The 13638-nt window shown below is 36.4% G+C and overlaps 1 protein-coding gene across 11 annotated transcripts in view; it reads right to left on the bottom strand.

Annotated features, from left to right (window-relative positions):
• Positions 1-13638, bottom strand: part of ARFIP1 (ARF interacting protein 1) — a 134358-nt gene that overhangs the window by 14530 nt on the left and 106190 nt on the right. For all 11 annotated transcript variants that reach the window (XM_015450922.2, XM_045392960.1, XM_074040628.1 and 8 more), the window contains one exon: positions 8905-9079. In XM_015450922.2, coding sequence (XP_015306408.1) covers positions 8905-9079 — 175 coding nt within the window. The remainder of the gene's footprint in view (positions 1-8904; positions 9080-13638) is intronic.

Here is a 13638-nt window from a genome sequence, read left to right as displayed (position 1 = left end):
TTTCATCCCTACTCACTCTTCAACAATTACCATTACCTTGATTTATTCCAAACAGGTATGGGTTGGATGAGTCTAGTTTAAAAATCAATGTACAACTCACAATTCTTGTTGGTTGCATGGTTTATATAAGGTAGTTAATTTCAGCCTCATTTCCAAAGAGAGAAAAAGGAGGCAATGCAAACCACAAGCAAATTTTTCCTCCTCCATGTGGGTTTAGAAAGACAAACCACTAACAGCAGCAAATGTTGCACCATATGTTAAAATATTCAAAATATTTTCCTCTATAAATGAAAGGTACGATATCGCACTATTTCTACTCTGTCATCTAAGAATGATGTTGCAACAGAACTCACATTCTAAGTTAACTTTTTCTATTCTCTCCAACACAGAATTAATCATCTAATTTTGAGCTAAGAGGAAAATTAAAGACTATATTTGGGAAATACAAGTCTATTTTAAGTCTCAATTTGGAAAAAAGATAAGGCATAGTATTTAAAAAACATTTTCTAGCTAACTTATTTTCCTATCTTTTTAAAAGTATTATTTTTTTGAATACGTTAAGACATATATGTGGTTTAAAATTAAAAGGATACAAAAAGTATACAATGAGAGGTTTCATTTTCATTCCTGTTTCCATTCACCCTGTTCCCTCTATAGGTAACTGATTATTAATCCTTCCAGTTTTTCTTTATGCAAATATAAGAAAATGTGATTATACATTCTTCTTTTCTTACACAAAAGATACTGTACAATAAACACTACTTTGTACTTTGCTCTTTTCATTTAATTGTCTGTCCTGAGGAGCTATCATTAGCATTCTCATTTTTTTAAATAGCTGTAAAATATTTCACTGTATAAAAAAACCAGTTTATTCAATTAGTCCTTTACTGCTGAACCATTGAGTTCTTTCTCATCTTTAGAAATAACAAGTGATCTACAATGAATAACATTGTACCTATGTCATTTCATCTCTGTGTAGGCCCTAAACTACCTCTCCAGTTTCATCCAGTGCTATTTCTTCCCTGTCCCCATTATGCTCTGGCCTCACTGACTGTCAACATACGCTGTTCCTTCTATTTAAAATCTCACTCCATCACATACCTTTACCTTACCCCTCTCTCTTTGTATCTTGGCCCTAATATCACTGCCTCAGGGAAGCCTTCCATGATACCCCAGGCCCTCCCCCACAACACACACACCTGGCCAAGTTCTCTGTATACCCACATGACATTTCTATTTTCCCTTCATCACATTTACCATAGCTTGTATTTACGTAATTGTTTGGTTAATGCCTATTTCTCTTACCTGACTATAAGCTCTATGAGTGTAAGACCATTATACCTCTATCACCTAACTCAGTGACTGGCATATAAAAAGCAATCCACAAGACCTGGCATGGCAGCTCATGCCTATAATCCTAGCTCTTTGGGAGGCTGAGGCAGAACGACTGCTTGAGGCCAGGAGTTTGAAAACAGCCTGGGCAATAGAGTGAAACTCTGTCTCCACAAAAAAATAAAAAAATTATCCAGGCCTTGTGGCACATGCCTGTCATCCCATCTACTCTAAAGCGTGAGGTGGGAGGACTGCTTGAGCCTGGGAGGTACAGGCTACAGTGAGCCATGATCACACCACTGTACTCTAGCCTGGATGACAGAACAAGACCTTATCTCAAAAAAAAAAAAAAAAGAAAAAAGAAAAGCCAAGTACAGTGTCATGTACCAGTAGTCTCAGCTACTTGGAAGGCTAAGGTAGGAGGATCATTTATGGCTAGGAGTTCAAGACTACAATAAGCTATGATTGTATCACTGTACTCTAGCCTGGGCAACACAGTGAGACCCTGTCTCAAATAACTAAATAAATAAAAAGAAAAAAAGAACTCCACCAATATTTGCTGAATAAAGGAATAAAATGTCAAAGGTGCCAATTATACATCAGTCTTACTGTTTTACATGTATTTGTTTTACCTTTAAATATCCCTGAAGCTTTCAGTTCACTCCATTTCCACTATCACTACTGTAATCCAACTACCTACCATCTCCTGTCTAAGCTACTATACCTACTCTTAGGCCCTACTAAGATCTATCCTCCATATTTTAGACCTATCATTTGCTAAGAAGTATTTCAAGGGCTTCCCACTGATACTAAACTTTTCACTAATATGGCCTATCAGGGCTACATAGTCTGGCCGTCACTTACCTCTCCAGCTGTTTCTCTATGCTCTGGTCACACTGGCTCCAGTTACATTCATTCTTTCACCATACCACACCCTTTCCTGCCATAAGGCAGTTACACATGCTGGTATTTCTTCCTGGAATACTCTCTGGTTCTCAGTTTCTCACTTTCTCAAGTGATATTAATGTTCAGCATCACACCCTCATGGAGGCCTTCCCCAACTACTCTTAACTGACCATGTACCTTCCCTTGAGAGCACCAGTCACAGCCAAAATTCAGTCTGGAAGTAAAGTTGCATGAATAAGAGAATGACTCACAGGATCCAAATGTAGGTGATAGTATTTGGCACAGTGTTGAAAGGCAGGTTCTTCTGTGTCCAGCACTATGAACTCCCTGGTTGCTTGTTACGCTTACAGACATCAATCCATAAATGCTTATTTTAAAATTTAGAACCAGGTAGTTCTTTCACCTATATAACTTAATCTCACTTTCCCTAGGAGCACACACCAAGAAGTACTACTGTTTTTGCTTTGGAAGTAAAGGTGACATTAAGTTACTGGCATGAATATTTTTAAAGTACTCAAGAAGAAATTGGGGTTCTTTTTCTTCTGACAATAGGAAAAGAGATTTCAAGAATGTATCTCCTTGTACACATTAGGTATTAACATGCTCCTTAAATTTTGGCAACAAGTATCTTTTTTAAATTCTGAGGTTTATATTTTTTCCTCTCAAAGAGAAGTTTTAGTAAGCAAAGAATACCTCTGCCCTCAAAGTTTTCCCAAACCTTTAGTGTATTTTTACAAAAAAAGTACTAGGCTTCGAGCATTTTTTCTTTTTTTTTTTTGAGACAGAGTCTCGCTCTGTCACCCAGGCTGGAGTGTAGTGGTGCCATCTGGGCTCACTGCAACCTCTGCCTCCCGGGTTCAAATGATTCTCGTCCCTCAGCCTGGGGAGTAACTGGAATTACAGGCACGTCAGGCTAATTTTTGTATTTTTAATAGAGACGAGGTTTCACCATGTTGGCCAGGCTGGTTTCAAACTCCTAACCTCAAGGGATTCGTCCACCTCGGCCTCCCAAAGTGCTGGGATTACAGGCGTGTTAAATAATATATTAGAAAAGAAATCTTAATATACAGGAATGTTATTGTATTGTGATTATATATGAAACAATGTGAGTGAAAACAACAGTTTTCATATCAATCTAAGATTAGGAATGACTATAAATTTTAAGAAATATTATTTTTTAATTAAGTAACTATATAAATCAAATATGTGTCCAGGTTGATCCCAAGTCTGGTTCATCCTTTTCTGCCTCCTCTGTCATCCTTTAAATCACTAAAATATAACATAATAATGAAACAAACCTGCATTTAATGGTTATAGCTAATTTAACTGACATTACCTTGGGGTAGGAGTATATTTTATACTTCTTAAGAATAAAATCCTTACTTTTTATATTTATACACCAAACTGCTTTGTTGAATCTTCTGATACATTCAGATCCCACTCCCAATATATTCATAGCCCTTAAGATTTATCATTCCCAAGTTAAATTACACCTTAAAGAAAAAATTAACCTTCAACTATTTTTTCACATCTTTATAGTTCCAAGCCACATAAAAAGCTATCTAAAAAAAAAAAACATGAGTCGCTTACATTGATCTGCATATTTTTCTTTAACGTTTTGCCTCCTCTTTCCATGCAAACAGTAAACACTGCAGAAAACAGAAGCATTTCTGAGAGACTACGCTTGCCCTCACGACAAAAAAAGAGTGAGGTAATCAGGATTCCGCCTTTTATCCTCTCCTAGTTGACTTTCATTCACTTCCATCTCCTTCCAATTCCTGTAGTGCACCTCTAATTCTGGGAAGAAAGCAAACATGCACTTGCTGAATGAGTACTATATACCTGCACCATTGCTAGGCTTTATGAGGGCTGTAAATGAAAGCATGGTATCTACTCTCACAAAGTCTACAAAGCACCAGAAACGTCTATTATTCTTTCTCTTTACTAAAGTAGCCTATGTTTTGTTTTGAACCCTGAATGAAACAATTAACAGGTAAACAAACTGCCTTAAGTCACAAAATAGCTCAAGTTACATTATTTAAAGGTCTCAAAAAGGAGAAATACTGATGAAAGGAGAAACATTAGAAGACTAATGAGCTATGTCTTTACTGCTACACAACGCAGTGCGGTTTAGTGAACAAAGAAGAGAATATCAGAGATGAATAAGGACTGTAGGTTAAAGGCAAACACAACCAAATCACGGGGGTGAAGAGACGGAAAGTATGAACTATAAATAGTAGAACAACACATGTTTTTATTAAGGGTAAATGACAAATACCCTTAGGTGCACTTATCACGCACATATGCAGAAATGTGAGTATCTGATACACCTTACCTCTTTGTTTTGCCATAGGGAAGAAAGGCTAGACTAAGTACATATAAACACAATTTTATACCTAAGAACCTAACTCCTGATCCGCCTCAAAATTTAAAAAAAGTTCTAAGAGGGAACAAACAAAAATACTAGATGCTAAAGCTTATTACTATAGTACCATACTCAAGGACTACTTGCTTTTACTTTATGCCCTATTCTCGTTATTTGGTTTTCTGGCTTCTCATTTTAGAAGAGAAGCGTTGCGAAAAGATATTCCAAAAGCCATGATGTGAGAACCAAAAGAATGCCAAAAACAGAGAGGGAAAAGCTGCAAAAACAGGTGTATATACTGCAGTAGTCTTTAGGACATTATCAAATTACAGAACAGCACATTCATTGATGTTTCATTTCTTCCTGTTAAGAAATAGGACCACTAGCAGGATGTGGTGGCGTGCGCCTGTAGTCCCAAATGCTTGGGAGGCTGAGGTGGGAAAATTGCTTGAGTCCAGAAGTTCAAATCTAACCTGGCCACATAGTGAGATCCAGTATCTTTAAAAAAAAAATCAGGGGATGGGGAGTGGTTGGGGGGAAGAAATAGGAAGAGTATACTATACTTTCTTCAAATTAAAGTGTTGGGGGCCGGGCGCGGTGGCTCAAGCCTGTAATCCCAGCACTTTGGGAGGCCGTGGCGGGCGGATCACAAGGTCAGGAGATCGAGACCACAGTGAAACCCCGTCTCTACTAAAAATACAAAAAAAAAAATTAGCCGGGCGCGGTGGCGGGCGCCTGTAGTCCCAGCTACTCAGGAGGCTGAGGCAGGAGAATGGCAGGAACCCGGGAGGCGGAGCTTGCAGTGAGCCAAGATCGCGCCACTGCACTCCAGCCTGGGCGACAGCGTGAGACTCCGTCTCAAAAAAAAAAAAAAAAAGTGTTGGGCCTGGTGCAGTGGCTCATGCCTGTAATCCCAGCACTTTGGGAAGCAAAGGCGGGTGGATCACTTGAGGTCAGGAGTTCGAGACCAGTCTGGCCAACATGGTGAAACTCGTCTCCACTTAAAAAAAAAAAAAACAAATTAGCTGGGCATGATGGCACACACCTGTAATCCCAGTTACAGGGAGGCTGAGGAAAGAGAATGGCTTGAACCCAGGAGGTGGAGGTTGTAGTAAGCCGAGATTGCATCACTGCACTCCAGCCTGGGCAACATAGCGAGACTCCGTCTCAAACAAAAACAAAAAGAAATAAATGGACAAACAAATTAAAGTACTAAGTAGATTACCTGGCAACCATACATAAAAGAGATGTTGAGGTACAAAATCACCCACAGTTTAACAAAAGAACAAAAAACCTAGACTTGAGGCAGTTCAAATTACCAAGGAAGCAAACAGGGATGATAGACAGTTCCTAAGCTAAAAACCTGATTTTCCTTCCTTTTTAAGCTATTAAAAATAACAGAAAAGAGTAAATGTTGCTCAACAACAACAAAAAAAAAACAAAGAAAAGTTTTCTCATGGATCTCTGTTTTCTTCTAAATGACAATTACTACTTAAAATAACAGTCCAACAATACTTCTTTATCGTTTTGAAGAGTTAAATAAAAAACATATGAAGACCAAAGCTTCTTTATAGATTTTACTTTAGACACAGCTGATTACTCAGTTCAAATTCAAACTTGCCTTGACGACAACTGTGGAAAGCCAAAACAAAGAATATCTATGCTATCTGCTGTAGTCTGAATGTTTGTGTCCCTGTCAAATTCAAATGCTGAAATCTTCACCCCCAATGTGACGGTATTAGAAGGTACTAATCACCTTTGGGAGGTGATTAGGCCATGGGGGTACAGTCCTCATAAATGGGATTAGTGCCCCCATAATACAGGAATGGGAGGGAGCCCTCCCTGTTCCACCATGTGAGGACATAGCAAGGAGCCATTTATGAGTCAGAAGGTGGGCCCTCACCAGACATTGGTACCTTCATTGTGAACTTCCCAGACACTAGAACTGAAAGGAATAATTCTCTCTTGTTTATAAGCTACTCAGTTTATGGTATTTTGTTACAGCAGCCCAAAAAGACGAAGACATCATCTAAGAATATAAAATCCTTGAGAAAAGAAGCAATTTTCTATTATTATTTAATAGTAGTAATAACATTATTCTTAAAGCAATGACTTCCAAGCCTTTATATCTGAAGCCCTGACTGTTCATCCGAACTGTAAACACGCATCATCAAATTCCTACCAATTGTTTCCACTTGAGTATTCTGTCATCATTTCTCAAACTAAACACTGGATCAAATAGAAAAAATTCCCAATCCTTTTACCCTTACCGCCTTCAGGCCACACCAGCTTCCTATTTCAATTTTCCGACCCCTGTCATGCAGCCTTAAAATCACCATATTCCTTCCTTCCTGCTGCTATTGCAAAGACCCTAGTTCAGGCTCTTAATCATTTCATTTGGCTATAAAAGATTCCTCATTAGTATGTGTGCTTCTACTTTCTTTCTTCCTTTAAGAAAGAAAGAGTCTTTCTAAATGACTTTTTCCTGCTACTCTCAACTTTAAAAATTCTTCAATATTTACAAGATAAAATTAGAAGTAAGATCCTTCTGACTGACATTTAAAATTTATAGAGATGACCTGGCTGTCTATGAAGGTGTCTCCTTCTTCCCTCCCTACTCAGTGTAAGTCCCTTCCAAGGCCACAATTCAAAGTCTGTATGTGGTCAAGGCTTGGTATAATCTGGCTTCCAATTACCATTTGATTCTCTCTTCCTTTAAATCACATGAACCTTAGGTTTCACTATGTTAGTCTACTTTTCTATCAAACATGTATATTCTTTTAGCATACCTCTTTTAGTGTTACTGTGTAGTGATGATAGGGTGGAATGTCAAAAATATTTTTATATTTAAAATATACAATGTCTATTATCTCAATATTGATATATTCACATCCATTATATATATGACTAAATATAAATGACTAAAATGAATATGTATATATGACTAAAATATATAGTGTATATATACTAAGATATATAGTATATATTAGTGTATATATACTATATAAATATATAGTGCATATATAATATATATAGTATATATACACACAAATATATTTTTTTATATATATACACACACACATGCACACACACTAAAATAGGTATATATATATGACTAAAATGAATGCAATCTTTTGTGCTCAGCTAATGAATACCAGAAGGCTGCACTGGGCTCTGTATGAATGATGCCAGGCAATTTTTCTGACAATTCTGCTGAAGTTTCCTTTATTGCCACTATAATGTTTTGTGGTGAGTAATTTTCACCCATAGCAGCTTAAAAAATCAGTGAAAGTGCTGGACTAGGTGGATCCCAAAGAAATATATTATTTTATAGGTTTTATAGTAGCCATGAGAGTTTCTAAGGAAACATTAAAGAAAACAGTAAGATACTGACAGTTATAGTTTACTAAAATGCCCTTTGATGTTATGGAGAAGAATATAAACATGACTGTTTCCTGAGAGAACTGATAAACAATTTTAAGAGGGTACCCTGAAGAGAGTACAGTTGAAGACCTGTCATGACTTTACAGGATGTGAAACGTACAGAAAAAACTACCAATGTGCAATGATGAGACCCATCTTTACAGGACTGCACTACACCTATTCTGTACCATGCTCACTCATTTCCCATTTCCAGAACTGCAATCCTGCATACAAAGCTGAGTATGCAAGTAATAAAGATATGTCAAACATGAGAAACGGTCCTTTTACTTAAACCAAAACACAGGAGCCTATTAGTATATGAATCCACTTCCTGCTGAAACCTACAGCTGGTCCAGTTCAGCCCTCGTTGCTCTAGTCCTTGGATGTGTTCATATATTAAAAAAATGTGGAAAATAGATCTCTTGGCTTCCTTCTTCTAGGTTATGCTAACTGCAGCCCTAAGCTGGACCTTTTAGTTATTTTTCATTTATCAGTTACTGAGAAGAAGATAGTAGTTCTTTTCCTGAAATCTGTACCTACCATTAATAGAAAAGCTTCAAAATACTCAGAGCATAATCTATCAATATTTCACTTTTTAAAGCACTTGTTACCAATGCCAATCCAAAGATCAATGGCTGTCCATCAAATAATTTTTGCCATGTGTTATATGTGAAAGACTGGGACAGTGGCATTGATAACTTTTATCAAAGAAAGGTAAATATATTTTGTAAACTTCTAAAAACTCAAACACTGATTACAAATGGAATTCCTTCTTGCAATTGTCATACAAGAGAGTTAAAAGAAATAGAAAAACTGACTCTCTCTCTTTAGGGTGACTTTAAAGTCCGCAGAAAGACCTTAAAAGGTACAGAATTTACCTTATTTTCTTCTAGAAATTTCAGTTTGACAGAAACATCATTGCGCATTTTATCATATTTTTCCTTATGTGCTTGGAAGAGATGCTGTGACTGCTCAATCTTTGGCAGAGTGTTTGCGTCACGTGGTCCAAGATTCAGTTCTTCCAAATCAGTGCGATATGCATCATATTCAATCCTGGAAAGAAGAGAATAAGTGAAACATACTACAAAGAGAGTAAAATATGTTCAAAAGATGGGATGGAAATATACAATATTCAGTCTCATACTATACAATAATATATAAAATTCTCACACATATTCTACTTGACACTTTTGAAATCATTATTTCTTTAAAAACAAAGAGCTATTCAAATAAGAACAGGGGAAAAGCTGCTGGTTAATCTCATTAACTATTTCTCCCAAAGCACAGTATTAACTGACAAGTAAAATTTCCAAAATCTAAAAACCAGTTAAAAAAAATAAATGCAAAACAAGATCAAGGGTAGAACAAATACCCCATGTGAATTGCTTAATACTGATGAGGCAAAGCAGATAAGGACAGTAGACTCTAGAATGGCATACTAAAACTAACAGAAGTGTAAATGGTTCTGAAAAATGTCTGGGTTAGCAATGCACAACAAAAATGTAATGTGAGCAACACATGTAATTTAAAATCTTCTAGTAGTTACAATGAAATAATAATTAATTTCACCTGTTATCAATATATTTCATTTTACCCAATATATTTAAAATATTAATCATTGTGGCATGTAATCAATATAACAGAATTATTCATGAGGTACTTTACATTTGGAGAGTGGGCAGTGAGTCTTTGAAATCCACTGTGTATTTACACTTCTATCCCATCTCAATTCAGACTAGCCACATTTCAAGTGCTCACCAGACATATGTAGCTACTATACTTGACAACACAACTCTAGATGAATTTCTGTAACATCACTATTCAGAATGTAACAACAGTATTTGTTGTAGAGCATTTACCATCCTGTGTTCTGTGAGATGCCTCACTCTGATATTCTCCCCCCATCAACTCAAATAGTTACCCCACCACTGTCATCACTCCATGATCCTATAACCCCTCATGATAGCTCTATCACAGTGCTTGTCTAAGTATAGCACTACCTTGCTTATTAAAGAGTGATTTATCCAGCAGCCTCAACTATTCGGTACTCAGCAAAGAAGCAGCAGAGTGGCCTCTAATTTAGTCAAGATCGGAATCACAAAGCTTATACCCTAAAACTAAAGCTCTTCATTTGGAGATAATAGGAGTATAATTCACATCTCCTATTCTGGGAATTAACAATACTTTAAATAACATAATCTATATTGTATATATGACTTGAGAAAGAATATATCAGTCCTTCACACTGATCCTAATTTATTCTTAACTCATACTGAATTTAACAGTATGAGTTAAGATTTAATTTAATTGACCTCTTTCAGGGTCAAAAGAGAACGAACCATTCATTCATTCACTGATACACTGATTCATTCAACAGGTCTCAAGTCAGCACTTTCTACGTTCCAGGCACTGTGTTAGAAAGTAGAGCTATAAAAATGAACAGATACGTTTATCCTCAAGAAGCTTGTATTCTAGAGGAAGAGAACCTTGTAAACAATTACAACAAAATGAGAGAATAAGAACTACCATAAAGGAGGGTAAGGTATAATGGAAATCAAGAGGAATAATTATTTAATTAGATATCTGAAAAGGTATCTCAGACAGAATTAAAATACTATAATTAAAATTTGAAGGATGGTAAAAGCTGGCTAGGTGAATTGGGATGGGGGTAGAATATTCTGATTCTGAAGAGAATAGCAGGACAAAGGCATAGATTTGTAAGATACAATAGATACACTTGGGAATTCAGTATGTCAGAATCTGAAGCTGGAACATGACAATGGAAAAAATTAACATCAGACAGGCAGGCAGGATTGAAGGTAAGCAGCCCTACAGGCCATGTTAAAGGGCTTAAATTTAATTCAGTAGGACAGGTGATGAGAAGCCACTGAAGAATGTTGATCTGACATAAAAATGACATGACTGTATCAGGATAGAAAGATGACTCTGGTGGTAGTGTAAGAGATGGAGGATAGAATAAACGATTAAAAAATCAGGAGCAAGGAAACCTATTAGAAGACGATGGACATATAAGAAATGAGTCACTGAATGGGGACAAAGGCATTGGAGCTAAAGAGACAAATACAAAAGATTTAGGAGGCAAGACTGACTTGGCAATAGTAACAAGTTAGTTAAATCCATGGGTTCAGGAGCCAAGGCTGAATGACCTCTCTGCTTTTTGGCTCTATCTTGAGCTAGTTATTTCATCTCTTTGTGCTCCAGTTTTTCAATCCATAAACATGAATAAAAATCTCCACAAAAATTTCATATAGATAAAGCACACAAGACACCTAGTAATAACTGATACCTTTAAAATGCTTATTATTATGGCCAAATTAGAAGAGGGGTATCTAGAAGCAAGCACACTAAAAACAATAAGAAATAAAACAGAAAAATGTAGAACTAAATAAATAGTAATACACGGATTTTTTTTTTTTTTTTTTTTTGAGACGGAGTCTTGCTCTGTCGCCCAGGCTGGAGTGCAGTGGCCGGATCTCGGCTCACTGCAAGCTCCGCCTCCCGGGTTCACGCCATTCTCCTGCCTCAGCCTCCCGAGTAGCTGGGACTACAGGCGCCCGCCACCTCGCCCGGCTAGTTTTTTGTATTTTTTAGTAGAGACGGGGTTTCACCGTGTTAGCCAGGATGGTCTTGATCTCCTGACCTCGTGATCCGCCCGTCTCGGCCTCCCAAAGTGCTGGGATTACAGGCTTGAGCCACCGCGCCCGGCCCTAATACATGGATATTTAATCTAAGGACAAATATCCTTCAATAGCCTTGGAGCACATTTCTAAACAACAGTGATTAACTTAAACATAATCAAAGTTATAATACTGACCTTATATTTCTTAATTTTACATTCAGAGTTTATAGGTGGTACCAAAGTAAAACTTTCCATAACAGCTTCTCTAACAGTGCTCATTACCACCAAGAAGAGAAGCTCACTAAGTTTTCAAAAAGCGACTTCACTTCAAGGTTGCCCGTCTGAACTGAGTCCATATCAACAAAGTTAATGATGGTTACTTTATGGCTTATGTAAAACTTCTAGAGAACAGGTGTCCATATCTGAAAACAATTTGACCACATCTTGACCACAATTGACTCCCTTGTTGGTGCTGTTGTGGAGAAGTGCTGAATGGGCTGTTACAAGATTTTCTATACATGAAGCACCAGAGGGCTAGGAAATACTTGTATACAATGCATAATAGGAAGCATTAAAAGGCCACTCGGGCATTTGCCTAAATTACCACTTTTTGTACTGATCAAATAGATGACCCTTGCCCTAAAAGTCAGTAAATTCTGGCTTTGACAGAGAAGAAAATTCAGCTACTGAAAAACTTTTAACCTTGGATTCTTTTTGACTATTATTCATCAGTAGGCAATGTTTTAGTGTTAACAACTAGCCAATTCCACAGCTACTTCATAAACAACAGAAAAGTCAAACCCCAAGCTAAGCTTAATGAATAAGATCATACATTGTAATTTGAATAAAAAAGGATGTATTATGGGATGACATAAAACAAAAACAACATTGCTGGTTTTGTTTTTTAAAGTATACACAGAAGCTGTGTAAGGGTTTCCTTTAAGAAACCAGCTACCAAGTACATGTAACTTGATTTATAATTTTGTTCAAAAGTTCCAAATGAACCTATATACTGTATTTTATAATCTGAGATCTTATACCGCATTATACTTAGGGCACTAATACTCAGGTATAAGGCCTACTGATAAAATGTGAACCACAGGGAACCAACGGGTTCTCATTTTGGCTTTGAAATTGACTACAAGTGAGCAAATCATTTAATCTCTAGAGCATTTTCTCCTCTACAAATTAATCATAAACTGTTTAGAAATAAAAGTTGAAGGGAAAGAGATTATTATTAATGAAAATATATTTCAAGATAGGTAGACAATTGCAAAGTAGAGAAACAATCTAGATTCACAAAGTTCTTAACTAGGAGGTGATGGGGGTATTTTTTGGAAGAAAACAACATTCATCTTTAAAACCCATAAATGTTAAAACAATCAGAAAGACTAGAAGATAAGAAATTTAAAATGATTAGAGATAAAAGAAAGAGTATCATTATGAACAAATTAGGACATTATGAATAAGGAACAGACAAATTTAGAAAAGAATCAAATAAAACTTAAATAAATGAATTTTTAAATTCATATACATAATGGACCCTTTGAAAAATGCAATTTCCATGGAAGGATTTAAATCGAGACTGAAAAACCAATCACTGAGAATGTTATTGAAGACATTTCCACGGAAGGCTATCTTACTAACAGCTATCCTCACCCTTACACCTCCACACAACCACAGCTGTTTGACCTTCATTTTCAAGTCAATAAGAATCTCATACGTTCATACTAAATGGAAAATGACAAAATAAACATGGTATGGGACAGAAGCATCTCTTCCCATGAAAACATCAAAAATTAACTTTTCCAAATGATTTGTGCTTTTACTTAATTGAAGTGTCAGGAAATATATATTTAATAAGCACTCAATTGCAAAAAGACTAGATGAGTTTGGAGTTTTTACAGGCATTTCTCATACCATTAAACTAGGATAAGAGGCCAAAGAGTAAAGTTATCCTTCTAATAGGTAA

This window comes from Macaca fascicularis, chromosome 5 (assembly GCF_037993035.2).
Source record: "Macaca fascicularis isolate 582-1 chromosome 5, T2T-MFA8v1.1".
In the NCBI taxonomy this organism is placed as follows: domain Eukaryota; kingdom Metazoa; phylum Chordata; class Mammalia; order Primates; family Cercopithecidae; genus Macaca; species Macaca fascicularis.
Note: the sequence above shows the minus strand (reverse complement) of the source record. Positions and strands in the feature narration are given on the sequence as shown.